At 53.9% G+C, this 27,991-nt stretch overlaps 2 protein-coding genes and 1 long non-coding RNA gene across 8 annotated transcripts; 2 read left to right on the forward strand and 1 right to left on the reverse strand.

The window, feature by feature from the left end:
* The first annotated feature begins 3,111 nt into the window (after positions 1-3,111).
* Positions 3,112-18,482, forward strand: CA9 (carbonic anhydrase 9). Its single transcript, XM_053931805.1, has 12 exons — positions 3,112-3,276; positions 10,131-10,154; positions 11,305-11,475; positions 13,647-13,789; positions 14,452-14,544; positions 14,796-14,862; positions 15,038-15,195; positions 15,359-15,494; positions 17,621-17,644; positions 17,823-17,849; positions 17,986-18,079; positions 18,218-18,482. The coding sequence occupies exons 1-12, from the start codon at positions 3,156-3,158 to the stop codon at positions 18,279-18,281; spliced, it is 1,122 nt and encodes a 373-aa protein (XP_053787780.1). The 5' UTR covers positions 3,112-3,155; the 3' UTR covers positions 18,282-18,482.
* A 685-nt stretch (positions 18,483-19,167) lies between these two features.
* On the reverse strand, positions 19,168-23,902 carry LOC128802441 (gamma-secretase subunit Aph-1b-like). The gene is made up of 7 exons (XM_053968821.1): positions 23,701-23,902; positions 22,576-22,746; positions 21,458-21,531; positions 21,164-21,286; positions 20,685-20,812; positions 20,329-20,452; positions 19,168-20,080 (listed from the first exon to the last, which is right to left on the reverse strand). Exons 1-7 carry the CDS (start codon positions 23,811-23,813, stop codon positions 20,043-20,045), a joined length of 771 nt encoding a protein of 256 aa, XP_053824796.1. The 5' UTR covers positions 23,814-23,902; the 3' UTR covers positions 19,168-20,042.
* Positions 23,903-23,941: 39 nt separating this feature from the next.
* Positions 23,942-27,970, forward strand: LOC128802442 (uncharacterized). Of its 6 annotated transcripts, XR_008435432.1 has the most exons (6): positions 23,942-24,028; positions 25,480-25,900; positions 26,017-26,086; positions 26,814-26,892; positions 27,261-27,649; positions 27,730-27,970. It is a non-coding gene; the product is annotated as an uncharacterized LOC128802442 (long non-coding RNA). The 6 variants fall into 6 exon arrangements; XR_008435430.1 differs by having other exon boundaries at positions 26,814-27,649; XR_008435429.1 differs by lacking the exons at positions 26,814-26,892; positions 27,261-27,649 and adding an exon at positions 24,440-24,528 and having other exon boundaries at positions 23,987-24,028.
* Positions 27,971-27,991: the final 21 nt, after the last annotated feature.

A 27,991-nucleotide genomic window follows, 5' to 3' on the forward strand; every position in this document is an offset into this window, starting at 1 on the left:
CCAAAATTCTTCTAGACATCCAAGCCTTTCCTTAACATGAGTTAATTTTCCTGGGAATGACATCCTTTCCCTGAGAATAAATTCTTTTATAAGCACTTAGAGGTCGTCCCTCCCTACAGCACTGGAGCTAAAACAAGACCAGCCAGTGTTTCCAGAAGTACACCCACTCTATCTCAGCCTGGTGCATCTTGTGCTGCACAGGATTGGAGAAGCTCCCTGGTACGCCAGTGCTTTGTGTCTCAGACTGTATCGGTGCTGAGCTGAGCACAAGTTTGGTGCTGCATATTTCCAGATAGCTCACAGCAAAGAAGGGCACAGTGCTGGGCTATTTGCAGGGGGCTGAATCCCTCTGATCAGATCTCCCCTGACATAATTCTGACAGGGAATCCCAGGGGACAGCTTTTGTTGAGGATATAGCACTGGTGTAAACCTTGTACATGACAACAAACCCCTTGTGCTCATTCCTGTGTGGCCTGCAAGGCTCACAGAATGTGGCTGTGATCTACAAACTCCAGCATTCCCAGGAGGCACTATCCAGACCAAGTGTCCTGATGATGGAGTCACCTTTTGCTCTAAGTGTTCACAGATGCCAAGTGTCATCTCTACAAAAGAGCTGACAAAGTGTAAGAAATCATAGGTGGAAAGAAGACACATGCAGTTACAGCGGCCATGATATGATATGTCCATCCTCAAAGAGCAATAGAGAGGGAACATAATGAAACCTAAGAAAGTCAGGGCAGCAATGAGAGTGCGGGGTATCCTCCCTGGAGAAACAAGCAGAGCTGATAAACTCAGGTGTGAGGTGGGAAACTTCAGGGGCTTGTCCTGAAAAAAGGGTAGACTGAGTCTGTCATTCCTCTGCTGTATAAAACTGCCTTCTTCATCTCCCTTCAGGATAAAGACCATTCAGATAAACCACAGGACCATGAGCAGGAGAGAGCATTGGAATTACAGTTTATGGTTTGTTTTCCCCCCATAGCCCTGTTTCCTTGAGCCTTGACAAATTAATGTCTTCTTATCTGATGGTTCAGTTTATGTGGTGTCAGAAGGAACAAGGTGGATCAGGATAATTACACTGACCCTACCTGCAGGTCACCCCTGGAGGCAGAGTTCTCTGTCAAGGCCAGAAGAGAGGCAGCATCTCTGGCACAGCCCATGGCAGAAGCCCATGGTGCCAGGTAGCCAGTGGCCAGCAGCTTGTGTCCCCAGCTGCCAACTTTTTGGCATGTGTTCCTTCTGCTCAGCACAAAATCCAGCCCCAGCCTCTTCTGTACCGCTTGATGGATCTTGAGCCTTCTTGCAGCAATGGCAAGCCTGTGGATATGGATGTATTCACACAGCAATGCTGAGCACATTCATAAAGGAAGGTGTTGGGTTGACTAGTGATTTGGGCTGGGAAAGAGCTGGGCAAACTGGTTTAGCAGAGGCATGGAGCCTATGGGGCATGGCGCAGAGCTGGGACTCTGGCAGTGCTGCAGAGCAAGGCACAATATCCCACTAACTTGTCCAGTACCTTTTTGTGTATGCACAAATTACATGTTGACAGAAAGGATTTTCCCATTCCCTTCTGCACCAGATGAAAAAAATCATTTGCTGGTTGGACTCAAACTTCCTGCTGGATGATTTTCTTTGATTGTGCTCTAAATCCGCTATCCCAAAAGAGTAAGTGCTCATTCCCTGCTCTCAGGTGTGATATAAGCCATGATTCTGTGGGCACAGAGTTCACGCCACCAGGCTGGGCAGCCATGCCCGCTTTGCTCCTTCTTTACATGAAAATCACTCTCACCCCCAAATAGCCCTGGGGCCCCATGCATGCTGTTTCTGTTCCTGACCCTTTTGTGATGGGAGAAACAAAACCATGGGAAAAAACAAGAGAAGGTTTCGTCCAAGATTTATTCAACAGTAGAATGGGTGGACTTTTTGTTTTGGTTTAGGTTTTGTTTCTTTCTTGATGCTTAAGCATCTCTGATGCTTACTTCACTTTTTTCTTGGCAAGTGGTGAGCTGACATCACCATGACTCTCTGGTCTCTTCTAATGTGTTTCATTAGCTGATTAAAGCCCACCCTTGTGCTGTGCATCCTTGATTACATCAAATGTGCAGCACTTTGCAACTACCAACATAGACCACAGTCTGTTGTCCATGTGCCTGGTCACTTTTGGTGCAGGACCTTGTCAAAGCTTTTTGGTATCCAGGTACACAGTATACATACACTGAGCAGCACCTACATGCTTCTTGCCACCTCTGAGGAGCAGGAGAAAGACTTCTGCCCAGAGTGGAGTTGTGCCATCCTCTAGCCTCCATAGACATGTTTTTCTTAACTATACATCAGAAAGAAGAGGGGACATCCACCACTGAGGAGTTCCTCACGCACCACTGAGGAGAGGGGACAGCCATGGAAGGGTCTGCACCTCAATACAGCAGGGTCCTTCACCCATTGCTGAGGAGAGTGGACACCCACCACTGAGAGACCCTTTGCTGAGGGGTCCCAACACCATTACTGAGGACAGGGGACAACCACTATCAAAGGGTTCTTCACCCAGCTCTGAGAAGAGAGGACATCCATGATGGAGGGGTTCCTGACTGACCACTGAGGAGAGGGGACAGTCAAGTCGGAGGGGTGCCAACTTCATTGCTGAGGAGGGCACAAAGCACAGCTGAGGAGAGTGGAAACCCATGGCTGACTGATCCCAAAATCATCACTGAAGGAGAGGGGACACCGACTACTGAGAGCCCATTCACTCATCACTTAGGAGAGGGGACACCCAATGGCGGAGGGGTCTTTCACCCACTGCTGGGGAGAGGGACTCCCCACCCTTAAGGGATCCTTGAAACATCAGTGAGGAGAGGGAACACCCACTGCTGAAGGGACTGAGGAGCCGACTAGACTCCCCCGCCCCCGGCACCACCGCATGTCCTGGGGGGGACTGGGGTGGGGTAGGGTCACCCCCGGGAAGGAGTACCGTGTTCGAGTCCCGTGCCGGGCGGCTCACCTGCCTGGACCGTGCGGCGGCAGACTTTGGCTCCAGCCCCTATAAAAGGTAACGGAGGCGTGAGTCAGAGCCGCCTCCTCCTCCCCGCCCGCTCTCACTTACGTGCGGCCGGGCGGGCGGGCAGGCACGGAGCCGCCGTCCCGCACCCGCGCACTTGCTGGAGATGAACCGCGCCGCGCTGCGGGTCTTGCTCCTACTCCCGCTTCTGCTCCTGCCCTCCTTAGGTCGTGCCGGCTCCGACCAGGAACACGGCGGCGAAGAGACCCCGCATTCCCCGGGGAAAGGTGAGCGGGGGTTCCTCGGTGCACGGGGCTCCACGAGGCGTGGGGCACCCCGCTGCTGCCTTTGCCTTTGCACGAGGTGCCTCGGAGCTTAAGTTTGGGATCGCCGGTGCCTGAGCACCCTGATGCGTGCAGCACCCCAATACTGAGTTTGGGGTCTCTGATACATGGGGTGCCCTGATATACAGGGTTCCCTCTCTTGCTGGGCTGGGGCCCTTGATGAGTGGAGCGCACCAGTGCAAGGGGTGCTGGATTTGGGATGTCTGATGCTTTGTGGAGAGGTATCCCAAATGCCAGGGAGTTCTCCCTTTGCTTGGTTTGGGGGTAAAGGGGCTGCTGTACCTCCTGCTGCATCCGTGTTAGGATTCCAGGTGCCTCCAGGGATGAGGTGCCCCTGTGGAGATGCGTCCCCCCAGCATCGCCCAGCTGCGGGCGCTGCACCCCCCCAGCACGTCCCTGCCTTTGTCCCTGCTCCCGCCAACTCCCGTGCGGCTCGACTGGCCCGACCCCTGCCCAGGGGCTGGGCCCTCGCTTTGTCCGCAGCCCCTTTCTCTCGCTAAGTCCCTCTCGCATCAGACTGAGGGGCTCAGAGCTTCCTGAGATGGGGCTACAAGGCTTGTGCACCAAGCATTCCTGCTTGCTCCCGGGGACAGCCTAGAGGTTCCAGCCCTACACCCGGCATGGTGAGCGGCGGCCGGTCCCCTTTATCCAGCAGAATGTCGCCTGGGCTGCCCTGCATCCACCTTGTCCCCCCGCGGCCCACTAAGAACGGGGTCTGGCCCTGCTGCAGAATTGGAGGGGGGCTGCCTCACGGCTGACGATGGGGGACGGGGGACGTGACAGAACGCAGGGCTGCAGGGTTGTGTGCCCCTCCTCCTCCCCGTGAGATGTTTTGCTGGTGTTGTGGGGGCTTTCAGAGTTACAGGTTCAGGGAAAAAGTCTGGGGTCATTGGTCTTGCTCTCTTTTCTGATTGGAGGCTACAGCACTGCCAGTGCTCTGCAGGGATTTTGGGGAAAGTGCTGTGGATTTGCGCTTCTGGGCCTGCGTCCTGCACAGCGACGTTGTTGTCCCTGTTCATGCTCCTTGTCCCTGCTTTGCCCACAGGTTTGTTTCCCGGGCTCAGCCTCATAGCATGTCCTTGGTTTTGCCTCTGGTAAGAAGTTGTCCTGACCTGTGGCAGAACAGCTGCCCTGTGGTAAGGACCAGGAATTGTTTTGTGCCAGGAGCTGCTTTTGTTATTCCAATGAATCACTTTTCTTACCAGAGCCACTCTTGCCGATCTTGCTGGGCTGAGCACTGGACAGAGATGGGGATGCAGACGGTTCTTGCCACAAAGATTAAGTAATGCAGGCCACAGGGTGGGAGGGTGTCAGGCGTTCAACATACCGGTGTGCTGTGCTGGCCAAGGGGCTGGACACTGCGTGAGGTTTGGGATGGGTGGGTGGGAGGACTGGGATGGAGAAGGGGAAAAGAGATGGCCAGGAGCCAGAAGGGAACAGTCAAGTTAGCCCATGCTATATCAGTGTTAAAAGGCTGAAAGTCTGGATGGAATCCCATAAGAAGCAGGTCATGGCTGGAACCCTCCAAGGCTCCTGCCAGGTGCCAGGATCTGCGTGTCTCAGCACCTCTGCCAGGTGATGAGCTGGTTCCCTCTTCCTCGAGGCTAGTGCGTGAGGTAGAGCTGGTGGCTCCCCCGCCCATGGACTGCTCAGGGATTTGTCATGGGTTTGTTCCCTGAGAAGACTCTGGCTTGCCCAGAGACCCGAGTCCCACGCTAAATGTGTCTTTGGGAAATAGTATCTCCCTTTCCCTGTTTCCTCTCCCTCTTACTCAGATGTGTCTTGCTCTCAGTGTCCTCTTCTTGCTCATTCTCCAATGTCCTTTTTCTCCAAGTGAACCAATTTTTCTTGCTTAATACTTCTTATTCATCTCTCTCCCTAGCTCCAAGCACTGATCTGTACTCTGGGATTTCCCCATTTTTATCCATTTTCTTGGGATGGCCCTTTCTCCGCTGCACTCTGCTGCACTTGCTGGGGCAGCTGGGTTTGAAAGGAGCAGAAACATGTCCTGGAGTAAAGCCTGCCCTATGCCTTCCTCCACCCAAACCCTTGCCCCTTCTGGGGGGAGCTGGCACAGTCTTGGGCTCCTCAGTCCAAGCAGTCGTCCACCAGGAGAACAAAGAACAATCCCTGCAGCGACCTGTGCTGCCAGTGGCAGATTAAAGGCTGATCCCAAAGGCTTTCAGTGGGTCAGAGTTTATAAACACAAAGGGGCTTTAATGCAGTCAGGCTTGGGAGGGATCAGTGACCCCATGGGCAGCATATGGGGTGGTGTTCTGGGCTGAAAGTACATGCTGCTGCTGCACGGGGGTGGGTCTGGATGGAGAAACCAGGGAGGAGATGGAGCTGGGATGGCACAGCCCTCCCATAGAGTCAGTTCCTGTGGGGCTTAGCAGAAGGATGCTCAGGTTATGCACCCCCTTGCCCAGACCCTATGCCTGTGCCATGTTAGCCACAGACTGGAAAGCTGGCTTTGGGCAGTGTGAACACAGTGGCACAGTTCAGATTCTGCAATCAGGTCATTGCTTTCAAGGGACATGATGTTTAGATGTGTTTTGTAGGCTGGGACCTGGATGCTGTGGCTGGTCCCTACTTTGGGACCTGCACTCTATGCATCTCTGCATGTCCTGGTACCTCCTGGCCTCCTATAATAACACCCCACTTACCCTCTCTTCTGGGCCATGAGCTCCACTGATCCCTTCATAGCCTGGGACAACAAGGTGGTCCTGCTCTGGCACCTGTGAGCTGAACTCATCCCATGGCCTTTGATCCAGGTGTGGCTGCGGATTAGGTTCCAGTGGGAAGAAGAGGCTCTGGCAGGATGCCAGCACTCCCTGTGGCTGAGTACAAGGCACAGTGTGCCCAGCTGATAAGAGAGCAGGATGGAAGAGCTAGAAGTGAGCCTGCTGTCCTACGTGCCACACACGAGCCATTGAGCTTCTAGAGTTCAAGGTGAACAGATAGCACAAATGGCTGTGCTGCTGTCAGGCAGCATCCACGCCGTGAACAGCACGTGTTTCATTGTTATCAGGTGCTCTGCAGCAGCCTCAGACTGCATAGACCCTAAATTATTAAAAAGTCAGGATGGGAGGTGCAGACCCATAGGGCAAACCTCCAGTCTCCTTCCTTATTGTTTGGCTCTGCTGAGGATTGCCTCCTGGTCTGTGCAAATGATCCTGAGTGCTTTGGGTGCACAATCCATCCCTGTGTGCCCTTGGTGAGGTCTCCTGGGCGCAGCTTGCTGCATCAGTGCCTTTCCTATGTGGGATTCACAGCAGCCAGTGGTTGAGCTGGCTCCTCACACTGCCAAAAGCTGCTCCTACCCTTCCTCCCAGACTGCCGGACATGCAGAGCAGCACGCTGGTAATGGCAGCGTCTGCCTGAACTCGGCGGGAAAGTGTTTTTGGATGGTGTTGGATGTCAAGGAGGGAAGGGAGCTGGCACTTGCAGCAAAGCCTGTATCCCAGAATGGGAGGGCTGAGTGGGAGCAAGGAACAGCAGGAGAAAGCACAAAGGGAGAGTGTGAAGGAGGGAAACTCGTGGGAAACTCGGCTGGATCGCAGGCCGCTGGGGAAAGGTGGGTGGCAGGCAGTAAGTACTCAGGTGAACCGGCAGCTCTGGGCGGCTGAGAACGGAGGCGTTTTTGCCTGCAAGGGCAGGTAGGTCCTGCCAGCACCCTGCTGTGTTCTCCTGCTGAAATTCCTGCAAGGAACCCTCTTGCACGTTATCTCCCGGTGCGCACATCGCATCACCAGGGCTGTATCCCCCCACGTTTTTGGGAGCGCTTTGCAGTCCCTGCTGGGCAGTGGGTGCTCAGAGGAAAGGCAGGGCATGCAAAGAGCTGCAGCACTCGCTGCCGAGGTGCAGCCACGTCTTTTGTGGTGAGCGGCAGCAGCTCAGCAGAAGGGAGACCTGGCATCACACAGTTTTCGAAGGAGGAGACGTGCTCCGGCGGGAGGTGTGGGAGGCAGATGAATTATGCAAATCGACACTTGGGCAGGGCAGTGGGTTAATGGTCACGGTAAAGGGATGCGAGATTGTAAATGCCCCCAGGTGGAAGGGATCAGAGTAGTTGGTGCAGGGCTCCTCCGAGCCGTGCCGAGGCAGGGGCTGATGCTGAGAGCCTGACCCAGTGCCCTGGCTGGGCTCGCCTCGGCACTCTCCTGCAGCGCTCGGTGCGTGTGCCAAGGGGGCCCAACCCTGCACAGCTGCACTTGTAAGATGCCTGCTTGAAGGAGTGGCCTGTTTGTGCCATCACTGCACCCAGATCCACGGGATGGGAAAACACACTCAAGGGGGCTTCAGTGGGGGGAAAAGAGCTCATGGATCCTTTTGGTTTTGATGCAAGACATCCCTGGGGAAGTCTGTTGTGTTGGGGTGGGTTGAACTGGCTCCTGGGTGCAGCTACAGCCTTTGGAGTGTCCAAATCTGCCAAGATGAGCTGGCAGGAGGCTGTGAGGAGGGTCCAGAGCCCCCTCGGCTGTGGGAATAGGCATGTGCTGGGAGATGTGGGAACCTGAGGTAATTGGCACAGTGCTGACACAGCAGGGCAGGTGTCAGCACTGGGCTATTGCTCAATCTGTCCTACGATGTTTGAGCTGCTTTCTGTCCAGGCAGAGTCCCTGGAGGTGAGAAAAAAGTGGGGTGTCGGGGCACGCTGTGCCAGTAGAGGTGTGTGCAGTAAACCATGTGCCAGCCCTGGGATGCTGTGCCTTACCTGTGCCAGGACTACCCCAATGCAAGTGTTTCTTTGTGCAGATAATGCCAGGAGGGATAGGACAGTGGGAGCAGTATGGGAGAAGATATGCAGTGTTTCCGGAGAAGGGTCCATGTTCTCTGGATTTTGTGCAAAGTCGGTGTCTGGGTATCCTTTGTGTGAGCAAGGTGGGCAGGATAAATGAATCTCAGCTTGCTGTAACATAGCTGGGTGCATCCCTGGGCAGTGCCATGCAAGTAGACATGGAGAGGGCACTGCAGTCTGTCCTGGGGCACACATGTCCTGGTGTGTGCAGCAGAGGCTTGCCCAGTTCTCTGCTTGCTACTCCATCTTCCTGTGCCTTTGGGAATACCAAAGAGATTCCTAAGCATTGCTCCTGAGCATCAGAAATGCAACAGAAGTGAGTCACCAGTGACACAGGACGGAGCCCCAAGATCTGTTCCCATCTCTGCAACACAGAGTGCCCCTAAACACCCTCCAACCTGGCTTGGCTGTGGTCATCCACTCTCCTGTGCAGCAGATGCACCAAGACCGCCAGCAGTGCCCATGCCTGGATCCTCGCTGAGTGCAGGGCAGGATCCTGCTGGGCTTAGGGCCTTGTATGGGACATCTGGGCCTGGGAAAGCTTGCCTCTTCATTTCTCACCCCTGAGCTGGAATCCACTCCTATTAATAGCAACAGCGTGTTGATAGCTTTTGTCAGCAGCAGGGGTGGGGGCCAGAGCAGCTCCTGCTGAGACCCTCTTGCATCCTGGTGAGGCTGGCAGACAAATGGCCCCACCAAGGGACAGAGGTGATATTTGGGCTCAACTGTACCTCTTAAATGCTCCTCCACATCATTACTGCTGTATGAATGTCCCCCTTTGCCCCAAACCTGTCCCATCCTGGCACTCTCCACTCCTGCACTCGCAGGCTGGGAAGTGCCAATGGCCTATCCACAGTGACAAGTTTGCTGGTAAGGAGAAATCAGAGGAGGAGCCCATTAATTACCTGTTGCACCAGCCAGAGCAGGCACATTATCCTTTTGGCCCATGTTTCCCTGACTAGGGCAAATTTAAGCCCCACATCCCTTTGCCTTGAGCTGGTTGTTTAGAAGGGCTAGTGATAGCTAAGGTGTTTGGTCAGGGGATCTGAGAAGAGGTTCTGGTGCATTTCTAAGGCCAGCTCCAGTGATGTGCCAAGAATCCAGGCATTGCTGACAGCCCTGGAGGAGAGTGACAGTGCGAGGGCCAGACTTTTGAGTACTGGCTACTCTCAAGACCTTCCCAGGAGGGCTTTTCCCCCTCTAGATCTGCACAGTGGGCACACCACCAGCTGTGGGAAGCTCAGGTCACATCTTGCCCTATTGTGGCCACAGTGTGACCCATGCGTGACACAAGAAATGCAGAGGTCCTGGCATGGGATCCCCCATCCTCCCTCCTGCTTTTCCAAAGGAAAGGGTTTTGCATGGTAGGACCTTATGAAGCTCTGTGTGGGCATTTGCGTGGTCATACAAACTAGAACTGAGGACAGGAGCTGAGCATTTGGCTTGGCACATTTTCCTGTGAAAGTCTATCCCCACTGCAGGGGCACTTGCTGATGTAGAGAGAAGGTTTTGATGCTCATTTTCTTCCTCTGCTGTCAGTCCCAGGGCAGCTTTCCCAGGTGGCAGAAGGGTGTCTGCATGGTGCAGTGCATCTTGCTGCCCAAACTCCTCATGGAGTGTGAGAGCTGCATTTGTGAAGTGCCTTGTCTTGAGGCAGTGGGAAGTTTTGGCTGCTCTGGAGCAGCTGTGGGTACAGCTGTTCAGTAATGGAAGCCAGAATCTCTGATTTTTCTTTTTTGAGGATGACGACAAAATGTCAGCCCTGGGGTTTTCCCTTTGACTGACAACTGCAAAGGACCTGGCCATGCTCCAAGGAGGCAATACCCTCTGGGAACATGCCCTTTTCTGGGGCAGAGGGGGAAGTGGGAAAGCAAAGGTGGGGGGAGGAGGATGGAAGGCAGTGGGAGCCCAGAGACCTGCTGCCTGGTAGAGGTGTGTTTGCTGACAACCTTTCCCTTCCATTCATGTGGTTCTTTCTTTTCTTTTTTTTTTCTAGGCCACAGCCACTGGAGCTATGAAGGTAAATACACTGCAGTTACTTCTGCTTTTTTTCCTGCTACCCAGCAGATCCTGGAACTGCGCCAGCTGTGGTTAATTATTACAAGGTTTCTGTGTGCACTCCACGACTCACCCTTCCCTCCTGCCTGACCCTGACACAGTGCCCATACTCAGGCTGAAGAGCCAGAGGTTGATCTGATTTCACCAGGAAGCAGGAGATCCAATCAGGGCTTTCCCAGCCCCTTGGGTGTGGGGGGATGACCCTCAGGGAAGGGCTCTTCCCTGAATGAGAGCTCCCCTGACCCCATGCCAGGCAGGAGAAAAGGCTGCTCTCCCCAGGCTGGACTTGCATCCTATGCTGGGACTTTGACCAGCCCAGGGATTAGCTTGTCTTCACCCCTGCCCTCTGTCACCCTCCCTCCCCATCCTGCCTTGCCCTGCCCTTCCATCTAGGCCTGGGGGGGTTCTCCACAGCACCCATGATGGGCATCACCGCAGTGCTATGACAGATACACCCTTTACTACTTCTGCACCGTCATTGGGGTTTGGCTCAGCTGCTAACACCCAGCTCCATATTTACAAGGTGTTGCAAGGGACTGGCCTCGGGACAAGTCTGGGTTTGCACTGGCCCATGACACACTAGAAGCAGCCCTCTGCAGTGCAAAGGGAGGTTTCTGAGGCATCAGCCATGCTTATTCCAGCTGTGGTACTGGGAAGAGGTGGCCATTTCAGCAGCCAGCCCAGCCATGTCAGCTGGCCCTTTGCCACAGAGCCCAGGAGCACTGTGGTACCTTGCTAAAGCAGCACTGGGGGTGATACCTGCCAGAGGCCAGGCTGTGCAAGGCAGCCAGTGCATAATGAGTTGCAGGGCAGCAGCTCCTCAGCTTGCCAAGTCCACTTGTAAATGATCTTCTTGCACTCTTCCTAAACACCCCAAAAATAGACTTTCCTGGCAGCTCATCATGCTTGAGACCTTTCCTGATACAGCTGCCTTCAGTCACATGTTGGCATAAAGCTGCTCCCAAGCTAACTTCATGGAAGCTAAACTTATGTGCATGGCTACTTCCCTGGCCAGTGTAAGTCCCCTTCCCCAACACCCCCAAACCTTCTTTCTGGAGTTCTCCTCACCCTGGAGATCTTGCTGACAGTCCCTCCCTTCCTTCTCACACCAGACCTGAAGCACTGGAGTACGGACTACTTGGACTGTGGGGGCACCAAGCAGTCACCCATCAATGTAGACACAGATCAGGCCATCTTCAGCCCTGACCTGCGGCCGATCCAGCTCTCTGGCTACAGCCTGCCCGCCAGCCAACTGCTCAAGCTGAAGAACAATGGGCACACAGGTGGGGGTAGAGGCAACTGCAGGGGCTGGAGCACAAGGAGAGGATGCTCAGACTCTCCCAGCAGGACTGGGCTTCTCTGATGCCCTTCCCCTGGGCTCTGGGAAGCAGACTGTCTTGCAGGCTACAACCCTGTTGCTTTCTAGGCCAAAAGGGAGGTAACAGGCTGCAAAAATTTTACATGTCCCATTTGTTTTCCTGGACAAGTTAAGAAGCTCCAAAGTGTCCAGAGCCTTTGGGAGCTGGCTCCAGAAATTTGTCAACTTCACATTTTCTTTAAAAAGAAAATGATGTTTCTGATGTGGATTTTCAGCCACTGGTTCCTCCCCTGCATTTCATGTTCAAAGGACTCATCAGTCTCTGGATATGGCTTAGACTTTAAGCTACTTACGCCTGTCTTTTAGAGTACAACTTTGACCACCTTACTTTGTCTGTACTTAAGGATTCTATCTCAAGTCTTAAGAAATTTTCATAGATTTTTGTTTTCCCTTCTGCAATACTAGAATGGTTTCTGTAAACAACTTTTTGGACACAACTTATTAACGTTATTTTAGTATTAGCCTTGGTATTCCAGATATGAAGGAAAACCACATCTTTCCACAGCTGAGGATGGTTGGACCTGGTTGTTACCAGCTTTTTCTTGGAGGAGGCAGAATGTTGCATGCACACTGTTGTCTGCCAGTCCCTGAGCTAATTAAGGGTTATGGAGAAGGGGACTTAAGAACTTGCTGATGGTGTGATAAGGCACCTCCTTACCCTGGTAGCCAACGAGATGGAGCTGACCTGTGTATACAGCAAACTTGGCAGGTCAGGATTGCTGTGTATGGTCAGATCAGCTGTGTGCTACATGCACAGAGCCCTATATTGTGGCCTCCTGCCCTAATGTGCCTGCAGAGTTAAACTAGTTGAGCTCAGTAGTTGCTATTTTAGACACCCTGGCATCTGGTGTTGCTTGGTGTTTAGGAAAGCAGTGAGAGCATTTTTATTGGAGAGAGGGGAAGTACTTTCTGACAAAGCTTTTAAGACGCCTTTTTTATTGTGGCAACAACTGGTCTGCTTTATGAAAAGCTATAAATAAATAAAAAGTTGCAAGCTCAGTAAGATATTTGTACAGTTACTCATTTTGGTAACAGTGTGTATGTTATATAAGCTTTTTTTGAGGGCCTGAAAAATTACTCAGGTAATTAGGAGAAAGAAAACAATGGTTTACCTATACAAAAGAAGTGTAAAAGCAGATAAATTCATAGGGAGGGAACAGTTTCTCACTTCCTGTATTTGAGTTTTCTATCTCTGAACCCAGTGGCAAGGAACTTGAGATGGCCAGTGACTCATCACAGCCCTGTTATGTGGTTAATCCCAAATCTGTGCCCTATCAGTGATGTTACAAAGAGACACCCCATTTAAAAAAGGAAAAAGGAAAAGACTTTACATTAAAAATTAGGAAAACATGCTTAAAAGGATAGGACAGCCTTTCTCAGGGTCCAGGGATGCTCCTGATATTTTTGCCACGTGTCCACGTAACTCAGTTTTCTTTCTCTGCCACATTGCTGCAGAAGTCCAAAATAGCTGGACAATCCACAATAAAGTAAAGAAAAAACAAAGTATGAATTTATGATATCCAAAGAGGCAAAAATTTTAGCTCTAAGTACTTTCAAAATATTTAATGCTTCTGTGCCACTAGCTCCAGTGCTGTCATACACTTGCAAGCTGCTTTATTTGAAAGGTCCCAGCTCACCAGGAGTTGCAGCTCTCTGTCCCCTTGCCCTGCTCTCATAGATATTCACCACTCTGCCAGTATTTTTCTCTATGAATTTTGTTCACAGTCTCTTTATATTATTCTCACTTACTGAATAAATTGTTGGATAACATTTGGCTTGGAGCTGGCCCCAGGAGTCTTTGTGGAGGGGCTCTTCACTTTCCAGCATTTTCGTAGCAGCTATTTTTGAAGCTGACATATTTACTGCAGTATCCTACAACTTCCAGTCAGAAGTTGAACCCTGCCACATTTGCAGGCTTGCCCACAGCCTCATGACAGGTGGAATGCAAGGTTTTCTGTTATGACCAGTTTCTGGAAGCCCAGAGCAACTGTTTCCCTTGAGACGCCTCCTTTGTGAACCTGTGGAATGGACTGGGCTTTCTGTTGTATTACTGACCTCTTCCTTCTGCCTGTGCAGTTGTCCTTGACCTGCCTGACTCCCTGGCCCTCACTGGTGGTTATGCCCAGCAGTACCGAGCTGCACAGCTGCACCTGCACTGGGGCTCCCCGTCAGGACCAGGGTCGGAGCACACCATCAATGGGCGGCGCTTTGCTGCCGAGGTAAGGAGCCCTTCATGGTTCTGGATGCATCTTTTCTCTTATGGTGTTGGGCAGGGAAGGCACTGGAATGCTGTCATGCCACTTTCCCATGGCTCTGGTTGTCACTGGATGTGGGCTGTAACTCCTGGCCAGGATCCTGTGCAGCTCTGCAGCAGTGTTCAGTGTCACAGGCCACACTTTGGTGCTGAGCCAGACTCATGCAGAAGCCTGGTCCTGGGCTGATGGAGCAGGAGCTGTGGCAGTCCCCAGGCTGTGGAAGCCAGCTTTTCTGGAGGCTGTGAGCCTGCTTTGGGAGCTATGGGGACTGTTTACTCTGTACACACCGTCCTCTTGCTCTGCCAGCTCCCATCTGGTTTTATCCCTCCTTCTCTAGCTGCTGTCCTCAAACTGAGCCTGGCTCTGCAGTATTAGCCCCCGTTATGTAGGACAGAGTGCCAATATGCTGTTCCTGAGCAGGGAAGTTCCTGCACGCAGAGCTTCATGCTGGCTGCTTTGCAGCAGCAGATTTTCTTGAATCCACCAGCATTTTCCCTCCCCTGCAGTGGTACTCATCACACCTGCATGTCTCTCACAGCCCTTGTGTCAGCAGGCTGTAGCCCTGTGGGAGTGAGCATCTCCCAGTGGTGTCCATCGAGCACTGGGATTGCATTTTTCCCTTCCAGATCCATGTGGTCCACTACAATACCAAGTATGACAGCTTTACAGAGGCAATGGTTCACCCGGATGGCCTGGCTGTACTGGGAGCCTTTCTGGAGGTAAGTTTCATGGATCAGCAGGGGGAGGATGGGACTGGGTGGGCAGAGTTAGACACAGTTTTGGGTACTGACAGAGGTGCAAATGTACTTTGGAAGAAGGGGAGAGAAAGGGCAGGTCAGCCCTGATAAGAATAAAGGGGTCACTGGGATAGGGTGCCTCTCTCAAGGAGCAGTACCTCCCTGCTGCTATCACCATCTTGTCTCCCTTTGGTCCCCGGCCTTGCTGTTACCTTGGGGTCTCTGTGTTGCAGGTTGGGCATGGGGAGAACCAATACTACCATGAAATACTTAAGCATCTGTTTGAAATCCCAGAAGTAGGTAAGGCCCTGTCCCACCTTACACTCTGCGTCAGGGGCTGCAGCCCAGCAGAGAAACTAGTTGCTCAGCAGAGCAAAGCTGCAGCACATGCAGTGCCAGACTGCCCATGATCTTCATGCTGTTGTCCTCCAAGGTGTTTGTACCAGTCTCACTCCCATTATGTTTCCTCTCCCAGGACAAGAAACCTTGGTGCACGGATTCAACATTGCAGGTCTGCTGCCTGCCAACCTGAAATTCTACTTCCACTATAATGGCTCTCTGACCACCCCTCCCTGCTACCAGACAGTCAAATGGACAATCTTCAACCAGACCATGCTGCTCTCTCATCACCAGGTCTGTCAGGGCAACGAGCTCCACATTGGGTCTTTCCCAGTCTCTCCCCATAAGCTGGTGTAGGTGTCCTGTGCCAGTGCTCGGCAGCTCATCTGCTCCCAAAAATGGGATGTTATTCCCACATATATTATATGCCATTCTGCTCACACTGTTCTCCTTCCAGATGTCAATGCTGGTTTCAACACTGAGAAGCCCTGACGATGAGTTTTTGCAGAACAACTACCGGCCAGTGCAGAACCTGCACGGGCGATGGGTGCTGACAAGTTTCCAGGCCACCCCTTCAGTGAAACACACTCCTGGTAAGGAGTGAGTGAGTGTGCTCAGGCTGCTCCTAGCAGCAGGGATGCAGTGATGGGGGCAGCAGCAGGAGTGAGTGCTTTGTGCATCATACAGAAACACAGCATCTCCATGGGTTAGACTTGCCCTGCAAGTGACTTGTGGCAGTGCTGGTCTTAGGGTCCTGCTCTCTCCCATTTCTGCACTGCCCTCACCCTGCCTGGCGAAGACTGGTTTATAGAAACTTATTTTATCCTTATTCTTGCAGATGTAACAGTAGCAGGACTAGGCGATGCATGGCCAAGAGCAAAGAGGCAGGTCCTAGCACTCCAGCTAGCTACTTCAATCCCAAATGCAATAGATAAATTCAGTAGGAGCTGCAAGAGGTACAAGCTTGCAAGTGAACACCCCTCCCCCAAATCCTTCAGGACAGGCAGTGCTGGATACCTCTCCTGAAGGCTATGCTCTGCCAGCAGGGCCTCACAGCCATCCTGGCCAGGCACACAGTCCCCTGCCTGAGGGGTCTCTGAATGCCCACCCTCTATTTGTCCTTGAAGGTCTTTCTTGCATTGGTGATTTCCAGGCATGAGTAGAAATCACTATTAATCATCAGGTGTGACTATTGCTCTGCATCACTGAATTTCTGCCCGTTGCTGCTCCCTGAGGTCACTGGGGGTTTTCTGTTCAACATCCTGTTCCTTTTATGTTCTGATGGCATTTCCTACACCTTCTGTGAAAGTGACTAATAGGAACAGCACAGGGTTGGTCCCAGGCCTCTGGGCAATGCCTCAATAGCCATACAATGTGGTGCAAGGCACTTCCTTCACCATTCCACCTGCAGCCTGCTTGCTAATGGCTCTAGGCTTTTAATCACTGTGGTCTTCAGCCCGGCTAGCAGTTTCCCATGTGGCACTGCATCAAATGCTTCGCTGAAGCTGGGAGAGATAAAATCTACTGCATTTTCTTTGTCTAGAATATCACTTATCAAAGAAGGATATCGGGTTAGGCTGGCATGCTCTATCTTTGGTAAACCTCTTAGATACTTTATCATATTTTCCATTTACCTCCAAGCCTTTCTTTTACTGCTTTCTTGCAGAAGCTGTTCCAAAGCCTCCCAACACTGGGGCAAGGGGGGAGTTGCCCAGCTCTACTTTTTTTTCATTATTTGCTATTTCTATACAAAAATCCCCACTGTAACAAAGCCACAAAGGTCTTGTTCCAGAAGTGCCAGGACAATGTCCCAGTACTCTCAGATGAGGTTACTGGTCCCCTGTCTTGCGTAAACAGGATTGTTGGGGGTTTCTCCCCACGTCAGCACTAGCTGTCTGCTTTAGCCCTTGGGGCTGCTGAGCACTGAGATGGAGTGCTCTGGGGTCACATCTTGTTTTGCTTGCAGCTGCACCTTCTGTGCCCATGCTTGTTGATCTTTTTGCCAGTCACCCCCAGCTCGAGATAACCACTCCTGTCCCCAGCTGCAGGGTGGAGGTGGCAGCTTTCCTGCAGCAGCCATGTAGCTGGATAGAGCCCACAGATAGTGCCACTCTGTGCACCATACCTGAGCCATGTACAGATGATAATGCAGCTCTTGAAAAGCCATGCTTTCATTCTGGACAAACATTTGTCCAGCACAGCTCCCTCCCAGCATGTAGGGCCACCAAGCCATCCCCATGCCAGGTGCCCTACCTGCAATGTATGGCTGCCACCTCCCTGGGAGCTGCTGATCATCTCACTGTAGGCAATTGTACCCATGGCTGCTGCCTGCTGGGTTCTGCTCAGGCGCCTCTCTGGGGTCTCCTGTGGGGTCCAGTGCAGTTATGGGGTGCTGCAGTGCTCAGCACCCTGCCTGCTTTCTTGGCTGTAGCAACAACAGTGGGGGGAGTTTCTGGCTGGGCTCAGCAAGGCTCAAGTGTGGGCTGTGGTTCAGGGATCCTTTTTTCTCCCCTTCCCTCATGCTTCTGGCAGGGTGTCAGGGCTGGGCTTCCTGCAGCAAGATCCTGTGAGCTGCTGGGGGTGTGGCAGGCAGCTCTGCCCATGGGAGTCTTGTGGGCAGCCCTTCTTTGGAAGTGGAGCCCAAAGGCCTGCAGGCTTGAGACTTCCCTCCCCAAATATTTCAAAGGCAACCCCCTGACTGTGTTATCTTTCTTTACAGGCAGTGATGATTCAGCAACAGCAGGTAGGTGAGGGGCTGGCATAAAGCAGGGGAAGGTGGGCAGTGGGTGTACCTGCCTGAGAACTGGGGTCTTGTGCAAGCCATGTGCTGAGTTGGGGGCGGGCAGCCACAGTGGGTTTGTAGGGCTGCTCTAGCATCCACGCTGCTGGTTCTCATCCTCTGGCCTTTGTCTCCTTTTCAGAAGGACACTCCAGCTCATTTCATGCAGGTAAGCATGCTCAGCCAAGGCTGGTCCTTTGTGTCCCCTCTGCCCCTGGGCTACCAGCCTGCTCCTTGCTCCTCTTACTCAGCCAGTAGCTGCAGGGGACCATCCCCAGTGTAACATGCCTGTGCTTGGCTTGCAGGAGATGTGCTGGCTGTGCTCTTTGGGGTGCTCTTTGCTGTCACAGCACTGGCCTTTCTGCTGTACATCTATAAGCACCGCAGCCAGAATGCACGGTGAGCAACTGGGAGACACAGGAGGAATTGCCTGGGGGCAGGATGGGTCCAGGGCACAGAAGAGGGTTTAATGGTGGTTTCAGGCAACAAGACCTCCTGCCTGGTCTAACAGTCCCCCTCTCTTTCTTTCCCCACCAGGCTGGACTCGCCGACCAAATCCAAGGTCATCTACACAGCAGCCAGCACCGAGAACACTGCATAAACTCCACACCTCTGTGGCAGTCCCAGACCCACTGGCTCAGCCTGTCACCCCACCTCCCCTCACTCCCACCCCAGTGCTCCAGCATGCCTTGGCTGCATGGGCTGCCCACATGGACTGTTTGTCTGGGGTGCAGCATTTGGCCCCAGTAGATATTTTTGTTATAAAAAAGGTAAAAACTATTAAAAAAAAAAGTAAAATCTTCCCGTGGTACCAACTGTCTCTGCTGCCTTTGTGGGAAGCCATGGGGCAGGAAAGAGCACCCTGGTTCAGCTGGAACCACAGTGGAGAGGGGTGGGCAGGGACCCCTTCCCAACCAGGAAAGACAGCATCAGCCTCTGTGCACTGGGCAGAGCTCCAGAGTAAGCAGCACAAGGCTTCTTCTACAGCCCAGCCCTGCCCTCCGTCACTCTGGGACTTCTTCCTCCTCTTATTTGTGCAAAGCATTGGAAAAACATAGCTGTGGCTTGGCAAGACTGAAAAAAAGGTAGAGCTGAAGGTGGCAGTGCCACTGCTTACTGGCTAGCCCCCACCCAGCTCACCTCTGGCTTTATCATAGCTAGGTTAGCCAGGACAACCCTAGATCCGTGGATACCTCCCACCTTTCATGGTGGCTCCTGTGGAGCTGGAGCCAAGTCCCAGGGAACTTTATGCCCATGACAAAACCGAAATAAACTGGCCCTGTTTGGGAGAGGAGAGGATCCACCCCAAAGCTGTAAAATTAGAGCTCAGCCACTGTTAAGATGGACAGAGCAGGAGCAAGCGCTGCAGGCAAATGGGGTCTGCAACTGCCAGACCATCCCCCTCCAGTCACAGCAGCACAACCCATTGTTACCACTGCTTGTACCCTCCCCACAAGGGCAGCACTGCTGGCCACACAGAACCCCACTTGTCTGTGGTACTTAATTTTATTGGTATAAAAGCCCACTGTGGACAAAACTGCCTTTTCAGCCTGATGGCAGTTTCTCCCTCCCAGCCCTGTGGCACAGAACCAGGGCTGGTACCCGCCTGAAAATCCCCAAGAACAGGAGAGGGCAATGATCCATTGGAATGGTCCCTTGAACCCCCTCCCAAATCTGTGCCAGCAACAGCTGTGGCATTGCATCTCCTCCCAAGCCCTCCACCACCCTCCATGCCCACTGGGTCCTTTGGATACTGTCTTTTTCCCTCTCCTCCTCCCATCCTGCATGGTGTCAGTACCCACAAGTCCCCCAGCACCACCCTGCTACACCAGGATGCCAGCTCAGCCCTGCCAGGGCTGTGGCTCCTGGGGCAGCAGGACTGGGCAGGAAGGTGGGGAAAGGAGCACTACAGCAGTCAGCCACGACCTAGGGCATGGCAGCACTTTGCAAAGCCCCTTCCTCCACCCTGCAGCGAGAAGGCAATGCAGGCCCCCTGCCCTGGCATGGGGGGGCAGCACATCTGTGGCAGCGGGGGGAGAAGCGATGGGTTTCTTTGGGCTCAAGCCTCTGGCAGTCACAGGCAGGCTAACTGGGGCTGAGCTCACAGCAGGGCCAGCAAAATTGGGTCCCCCAAAATGGAGGTGTTCTATGGGGACTCCCAAAGGGGCGTTGGAGTGAGCCAGTCTCAGCCACACCGGTTGGCTGGCTGCCACAGCTGGACCCCAGTGCCTGCCCCACCAGGGCTGGCCAGGGTCCCCCAGTCCAGGAGAAAAGATATTGCAAAGAAGGTGATGCCCAATCCTGCCGCCAGGATGGGAGGGGAGGGGAGGGGTGGCTGGGGACCGGAACATCCTGCAGGGCCTCAGGATCCTGGTTGGGGGCTGGCTCCGCTCCGTAAACCTGCAGGAACCAAGAAGAGAAACGATGAGTTTTCACCAAACTCTACCCTACTTCTCCCAGGAGAGGCAGCAACCTGAGCATGGCCTCAAAAGCCATCCTCTCCTCTGGTCTCCCCTGGTCTCCCCTGGAGACAAGGGGATGATGCCCTTGCTCAAGCCATTGGGACAACCTCTCACCATCCCAGCACCAGTTCTGGTACCCCATGAGACACAAAGTGTCCCCCACCCCCTTTCTGGAGCAGCACTTACAGAGCAGGAAGCGCCACAGGTTCTGCGCAGATCCCCCCGAGAGTAGGTAAGCCCAGGCAGCGGCAGCAGCCATCAGCAGGTAGGAGGGCACCAGGCTGCCCACGTACAGGGGGTTGCAAAACGACTGCAGAGAGAGGCATGAGAAGAGAAGGGTGAGCAGGCAGGAGACAACAGGGACAGGATGTGTGGCAGTGTCATCACCTCAGCAAGTGGAGTAGGACAGGCTGCAGCAACCCCAGGATTTGGTTTATGAAGGGCCAGCTCCTCTGCTAGTGCCAAAGGCTATTTCCTTCCAGCACAGGGACCAGCACTCTGAATATAGGTCCCAGCACAGAGCCCTGTTCCCAGTTACTCACCAACCCCGAAACAGTGAGATGCATGATAACGACTGCTGCGATCTCCCACCAGCGCTGGTGCTCGCAGCCATGAAAGAAGAGGATCCCCCAGAAGGTGTGAAGGAAAATCAGCACCATGGTCATAAAAGCTGCAGGGAGAAGCAGAGGTGTCACCAGGGAATCACCCACTTGACCTAGCCTGCAGACTTGGGGAAGGGATGCAGATGAATCAGTAAAGGGGGGGTAGAGAAACAGCTTGGCTGGACTGTGAGGTGTTGGGTCAGACTCCACATGTAGGAGACCTGGAAAGAGGAGCAGGGAGGGTCACAGGGAACAGCAAGAAGGGTCTGCCACAGAGATATGTGACAGGGGACTATAAGGGTCTCAGGTAGGTGAGGGTGCAGCATGGGCAAGACAATGGAAGAGGGGAAAACTCCAGCACCTTATCTGCTGCCTCTGAGGTGGGGCAGAGATGTGAGCAAAGGGTGCCAGTTACTCACCTGAGGTCAGGAAATACAGCTGTGAATCCCCATGGATGCCCACAGTGCCAGGCCCTAACGCATCTGCCAGGAGATTGATCATGGAGAAGGCGCCACTCATGAGACCAAAGCCCACGCCAGCCACTGCCGGGACAGGGACACTGTTAAGCTCTGAACCTCCCAAGGCTCACCCCACCCACCTGCAAGGGAGCTTTGGCATGAGGAATCTCCCTTTGCTCCCAGCACCATGCTCAGCCCTGCCCAACCTTGACCCCTGCCCCATGGTCAGAGTGCTCCACTCTGCACAGCACTCACCATATGCCATTTGCTGAATAGAAATGGGGGAGCAGCCATCCTCACTGAGGGCCACCAGCCCCTCAATGGCCTTCCTGTGGAGTGAGAGCACACTGGAGCCAGCACAGCCAAGCCACCTCCCAAGGCATGGTGCACTGCTCACTCTGCACTATGCCACCTTCCTGGTAACATCCCGAGCAACATCCACTACGGAGATTCTCCATGTGACTGTACCAGCAGACAAACCAGGCATGCAAAAATCATGTGAGGCCACACAGAAAGATTTTCCAGCAGAGCAGGGCTGATGTGAGCAGGTCGTTGGGTGTAAGGCAAGCAGCACCCCCACATGGAAAGCAGCCCCACTGCAGGCGTGGGAGGCTGTACCTGATCTCTGCACTTAAAGAAGATGTTGACTAACAATGGAGGAGCTGCAGGAAGAGCTCGAAGAGTTAGAAAAATTCAATGGGGAGAGAAACTGTGAGAGGAGAGGCTTCATAATTTGTGCCTACTAGAGGTGTGACAGGTAAGGAGGATTCCAGGCAGGTCCTCAGCCTAGGGAGGACAGCAGTGCTTGGGACCGGAGATCCGCAAGGCAAAGAAAACGCAGTGGTTTTATGTCAGAGGCTGTTCCGTGGAGCTCTGCTACCCTCTGCCTGCCCGCCTCTGGCAGTGCCCTGCCACAGGGAGCCTGCCGACACAGCTCCCCTCCAGCGTTCTCCCAGGAAGACCAGGGAATAGGAAGGACATCTCCCTGTGCCTGCCTGCCCAGCCCCAGCACAATGTCCACCCACAGGACAGGGTGCAGCACGTGTGCCCCTGGCAGCAAAAAGCCCTGCACTCCAAGACAATGGAATCAGGAAGGCTGGAAGCTGCCCAGGCTGTTCTGAGACTATGACCTGGCCTGGTCACCTGGCACCAGATCCTCCAGACCTTAGGGCTGCTCTGCCCCACCACCTGAGACCCACTAAGGCAAACACACTGAAACAGGTGCCACCCATGTGCTCATGGTAAGCACTGAGGCAGCTTCCTGCCACACTTGACACTGCCCCCAGTCCAGCAGCTCACAGGTGAAATCTGGCACCACCACAGCTGGAAAGACCGTCCAGCAGCGCTGGCACAAGTGGGGGAGATGCCATTACCTGAGGAGTTTGTAGTAAAGGAAGCGGAAGGCCTCCTGCAGCAGCACAGAGAACATCACCCCAAAAATCAGGAGCCCCTTCTGCAGCCGCTCATCCTGGGGGTCGCTGGCTTTCACTGCGATAAACCAGATGAGGGATGAGAGCAGCAGTGACACCAGCCAGAAGAAAGCCCTGTAAGAGACAGAGCTTGCTGGCACCAGTGCTGTGCCAGAGCCCCTGCTGTGCTGGGACTGGCACTGGCAGCTGTGCCCCAGCCTTGCCCACTCTCCAACCAGTGACATTCTGGTACCAGTGCTGGGCAGGTGGCACCTGTATGGGTCTCACTGCTGTGCTGTGCATGCACATCTGCCCCACTGGTCACCAGAACTGGCACCAGTGCCCCTGTTGTGCCCACAGCAGTACCAGCACCTGTGCCAGGCTCATATCCATGGCAGTACCACTTCCAGTACCACATCCTTCTGGTCCCACAGTGGTACTGGTATCAGTTTCTCAGCTGCACACACACACCAGTATCATTACCAACCCTCCACTGGCACTATATGAGTTCTTGTGTCTACCACGTGCTGTGACAGTAAGAGAAACAATATTGGTGCTCCTGTCATGCAAGCAACAGCACCAGCACAGGTACTGGTGACTCCAATGAGCCCACAGCAGCACCAGCACGGGTACTGGTGACTCCAATGAGCCCACAGCAGCACCAGCACGGGTACTGGTGACTCCAATGAGCCCACAGCAGCACCAGCACGGGTACTGGTGTGCCTGCTGCAGCCACGACGGTGCCTCAGCCAGTACCAGTCACATGCCTATCACACCCCTAATACCACCACCACCACCCTGTCACACCCATACTGGTACCAGCACTCCTGTCACGCCCATACCGTACCAGCACCGTCATTGGTACCAGCTCCCCTGTCCCGACCACAGTGATCGTGTTGAGGCACTGGGACCAGCAGCCCACTACATCCGAACTGGGGCCAGCACCAGCAGCAGAATCAGTTCCCCCACCACGATCATTCTGGTAGCAGCACCGGAGCTGGTCCCGGCGCCCCGCCACACCCACACCGCTCCCGGAGCCGATCCTGGTCCCACAGCACGGCAGCACCAGAGCCCCCATCGCTGACTGACCCGGCGATGAGGATGATGATACGGAGCGGGTCGCGGGCGATGGTGAAGATGAAGAGGCCGAAGGCGGGCCCGAAGGCGATGAAGGTGCACCCGAAGAAGACGGCGAGCGTCATTTCGGCGGGAGCGGGAACACGGGACCGGGGCTGGACCCGGAGCTCGGACCGGACGGGCCCCGCGGCCCCTTCCCCCTCCGCCGCCCTTCCGGGGCCGATGACGTCACACGTGCGCGCGCCGCCGCCGGAAGCAGCGTCCCGGAGCGGGCCCAGGCCCGTCGGTGACGGCGGGCGTTGGATGCCGGGAGAGGCCTGGGCGCAGGGCTCCAGCGCCGGTACGGCTCCCCGGGGAAGGGGTCGCGGCACCAGCCTGGCGGAGCTCAGGAAGCGTCTGGTGAACGCTCTCCGGCGCACGGTGTGACCCCTGGGGGGTCCTGTGCAGGAGCAGGAGTTGGACTCGATGATCCCCGTGGGTCCCTCCCAGCTTGGCACGTCCCGTGATCCTGTGGGGACGCGGCCTTCGCCCACAGGAGCTTGGCCTCGTCCCCCCGGCCACCCCGTGAGTGGGGCCCTCCGCGGGCCCCCAGGAGTAGGGGCTGGGCGAGGTGTGCAGGCCGTCCCACCCTCAGTGGTTCTGTGTTCCCTCCGCTTGGGACCTCCAGTCCAGCCCCATTTCAACGAGATTGACACGGGTACTTCCCACTTACAGACACTCACACCCCAACACACACCCTTTCTGCCTGCAGGAGACTTTGGACCGGGGCACTGGGTGTAGCGTTCTTCTGAACCGGTGGAAACACTGCACCCATGCCAGTCTTGGCACACATGCAGCAAGGTCAGAGGGGGCTTTTGAGGGGTCTGGAAAGGCTGTTGTTACATAATGGAAAACAGGCCCTGTATGTAAGAGGCACAATTCACAGCTGGGCACTCCAATGTGAAGTACAGAGGGCTCTCCAGAAACAGGGAAATTCCAGGGGAGCAGTGAGATGTGGGTACCAGCATATCCCCACCAGCTCATGGGCTTGCCCCCACAGCCAGCAAGTTGGTAGCTGGAAGCGGGAATCACAGGATCTTTTCCACTTGTTCCAGGGATGTGACTGATATTTGGCTTGATTGTCAGGGTTTACAAAGCCAAGTCACACCCCCATCACATGGGATCCCAGAGGAGGAGAGAGGGGAATAGTTTTGTCCCTGCCTAAAGATTTCATAACTCTGCAAAACAGCCCAGAGTCAGCCCACCTGGCCCAGAGGAAGTCACATCTCACTCCGTAAGCCAGGGACATCCACTTACAACCCCTGTGTAATTTAACAGTTACAGCCCCAGAGGTTCCGCCTGCTTGGCCAAGAGAGCCTCTGGGAGCTTGCTCCTGGGTGAGGATGGCCAGGACCCACTGAGGGGTGGAGATGAAGGCTGGGGCTTGCCAGCTGGGAGATGCAGCTCTGGTGGCTGCAACATCAGGGAGGATGGGTCACAGCAGGAGGTGTCACCAGGGACATCACCAGGCTGCCCCAGCCCACCACACCTGGATTCTGGTCACCAGTGAGTGTGCATGCAGAGGAATGCTGGGCTAGATAGGGATGGGGGCAATGCCCAGGGCATTTGTAACGAGAAGAAACACAAGTGCCTCAGGGTAGGACAGGCCACGGAACTGTGCTTGGGGCTGGAAGAGGAGCTTAGGGCTCTCAATGGTGGCAGGTGCTCAGAGAGGCTTTGGGGACATCCTGGGTGTCCCCAACCCCGTGCTGCCTCCCACCCAGACCTGATAAGCTCCCTTTCCATCACCAGGCCTTGGCTTCAAGAGTTGGCTCTGCTGACCATCCAGCCCCGACTGCAGCACTATGACCAGGCTAACATGGACACAGCCAAATGGATAAAAGAGTGTGAGGAATATCTGCATCATGAGATGACTTGGCTGCTGCAGGTGATAGAGGGGAAGAGGGGCACCATGGAAGCCCCACTCCCTTCTGCAGTGCAGCAGCAGTGTCTGTTTTAAGGTGCTGTATCAGCCCTCGTCCTGGTCACTGTTGGCTGCTGGCTGGACAGACAAAGGAAGCCTGCCTCTGCCAGCTGCAGGGACCAGGAAAGCTCCAGCAGCAAGAAGTAGGACAATGGCCAGAAGTTCAAAGATGCCCACAATGGTCTGAGATGCTTGTGATCACCCCATTCATCACCAATGGAAACATTCAAGCTGACACTGGATGGGGCTGTGAGTAACATGATTTAGTTGATTTAGTGAGTAACATGATTTAGTGCCCCTCCTCACTGTGGCAATGATCTTTAGCAATCCCTTCTGATCCCAGCTATTCTGTGATTTTAAAGCAGGACCTGCCCAGCACTTGAAGCATGGACCAGCGTGATAGAATCAAGACCAGTAATTTCATCATCTTCTAAGGTAATACTATGGAGTTCACCAAAATTATGTTCCTAGCCCAATCCACAAAGACAATAAACATCAATATAGGGAAGACATCCTGCAAGAAAGGCATCACATAACAGAACCCTGATAACAAGTGTTTTTTTAATTTATTTTCTTTTGCTCTGAAGGGTAATAAATCAACATTGTCACCAACAGCTGCTAAACCAATGCAATGAATTGTCCCCAAGAGTCCCTTTCTGCCTGTCACCCTGTCATAGGCCTGTCTTGCAACAGAGATGCTCCAGTGCTGCTCCCAGATCCCCTGAGCCAGTGGTGCAGAGAACACATGTCCTCCTGTACTGCACACTCCACTCTCACAGGTAGCAAAGCCCCAAGTGCTGCATATGGGGCATGCTCATACAAAATTGAGATGGCACCACATGGTCATGGTCATCCATGCTTCCCTCCAGCTGCTTTGTCCTCTGCTGACTTTGACAAGTCAGTAATATGGATTTGGGACTGGGAGATTTGTGTAGCACTTGACTTTAGGCGGCCTGACCTGTTTTGAAATGCCCCAGAGCTTTGCAAAACCCTCACAAATTGGCAGCACAGTTTTTCTGGCCCTCACCCCAATGTCTTAAGCTGTAGATGAAGGGAGAGACTGAGGGGTGGCAGTAGTCTGTGCCTGGCTCTGCACCGCTTGACAAGTCTCATCAAAGTATCTCAGATGCTCTTTGTGTGGTCCTCCCACTCCACCATGTAGCTCAAAGGCATTGAATGGGAAGAACTGAGAGATTAAATGAGGCACTGGAGAGATGAGAAAACTGGAGCAGAGAGCAGAGGTGAGAGGCTGGTGAAAGTTAATGTGCTGGTATATCAATGGGGTGGCAATCAATAGCAGGGCTGAAAGCTCTCTAGGGAGATCTTCAGTCTGCCAGGCCAAAATAAAAAAATCCAAAGGCTGAAATTCCATGGGAGAGGTGGAGAGAGAGGAAGGGAGGAGGGCACAGGCACTTCAGTCCCTAGTGTGGGGCTGTGACACCTGTGGGGAGACATGCTCCCATGCCAGCAGTTCCACAGTGTCCCATGCTCCCAGAGCTTTCCATAGCTTACCTATTTCTCTGTGAGGCCAGAGGGGAAAGAAGATGGGTGGAAGAATGGAGGAAATGCAAAGCTTTGTGAACCATGACATAGCCCATGTCTTTCTCAGGCTGAGCATCATATAGGAACAGCAGTCAAGATCTCACTACCAAATCAAAGGCAGTTCAAAGGAACAAAATGTCCCTTGCAGCAAGGTACAAACAGTGAAGTCAAGTGGACTGGTCCAAACCAGGAAGCAGCAGCAGCTAATGGGGAAAAAACAGTGGGTGTGAAAGGGCTCTTTGTCCCAGCAGGAAGGTGAAGGGTGCCCAGAAGCTGGGCAGTGGGATGCACCCTGACCGGAACACAGGGCAGGCTTGTTTGCAGTGCAGGGTGCAGGCTTCTAGAGTAGAGGTGCTTTTACATGCTGGTCCTTTTTGACGCCAGACAACCCCCTGCCTGGAAGGTGCTTTGACTAAACAACAGAATGGCTCAGCTGATGCACTGCAGAAGAGGAAGGTGGGCCTGAGGAGGAGCTCCAGCCCTTGCACAGGGACAGCTCAGCAGTCCAAGACACCATGTACTGTTTTTCCCTCCAGCTCCTCCAGGCCCAGTGTGGGAGGCTGCAGCTCACAGCAAACTTTGTGACCTTGGGAAGATGAACTGAAGATGACCACCCCATACACAGGGAGCTTTTTTCCCTGCTCTAGAAGGCCTTAGAACCACAAAACAGAATTGCTGGGCCATGGAGAAGGCAGGAGGCCAGCAGCACCTGGGCAGGAAAGAGATGCAATCTCAACACCCTCCTTTCCTGACCCAAGAGGCACAGCAAATAAAGGAAAGCAGATAACAAAAGCTATC

This window comes from Vidua chalybeata, chromosome Z, assembly GCF_026979565.1.
Source record: "Vidua chalybeata isolate OUT-0048 chromosome Z, bVidCha1 merged haplotype, whole genome shotgun sequence".
NCBI classification, from domain to species: domain Eukaryota; kingdom Metazoa; phylum Chordata; class Aves; order Passeriformes; family Viduidae; genus Vidua; species Vidua chalybeata.

What these genes read in the sequence shown, in the direction of transcription:
- CA9 (XM_053931805.1), top strand. Translation starts at nt 3,156, where the DNA reads ATGAACCGCGCCGCGCTGCGGGTCTTGCTCCTACTCCCGCTTCTGCTC. An exon ending in CAGCCACTGGAGCTATGAAG is followed by an intron (nt 10,155 to 11,304) that starts GTAAATACACTG and finishes TTCTCACACCAG; the next exon opens with ACCTGAAGCACTGGAGTACG. An exon ending in GAAGAACAATGGGCACACAG is followed by an intron (nt 11,476 to 13,646) that starts GTGGGGGTAGAG and finishes CTGCCTGTGCAG; the next exon opens with TTGTCCTTGACCTGCCTGAC.
- LOC128802441 (XM_053968821.1), bottom strand. Translation starts at nt 23,813, where the DNA reads ATGACGCTCGCCGTCTTCTTCGGGTGCACCTTCATCGCCTTCGGGCCC. An exon ending in GCTGTATTTCCTGACCTCAG is followed by an intron (nt 20,813 to 21,163) that starts GTGAGTAACTGG and finishes TTCTCCCTGCAG; the next exon opens with CTTTTATGACCATGGTGCTG. An exon ending in ATCTCACTGTTTCGGGGTTG is followed by an intron (nt 20,453 to 20,684) that starts GTGAGTAACTGG and finishes CTCTCTCTGCAG; the next exon opens with TCGTTTTGCAACCCCCTGTA.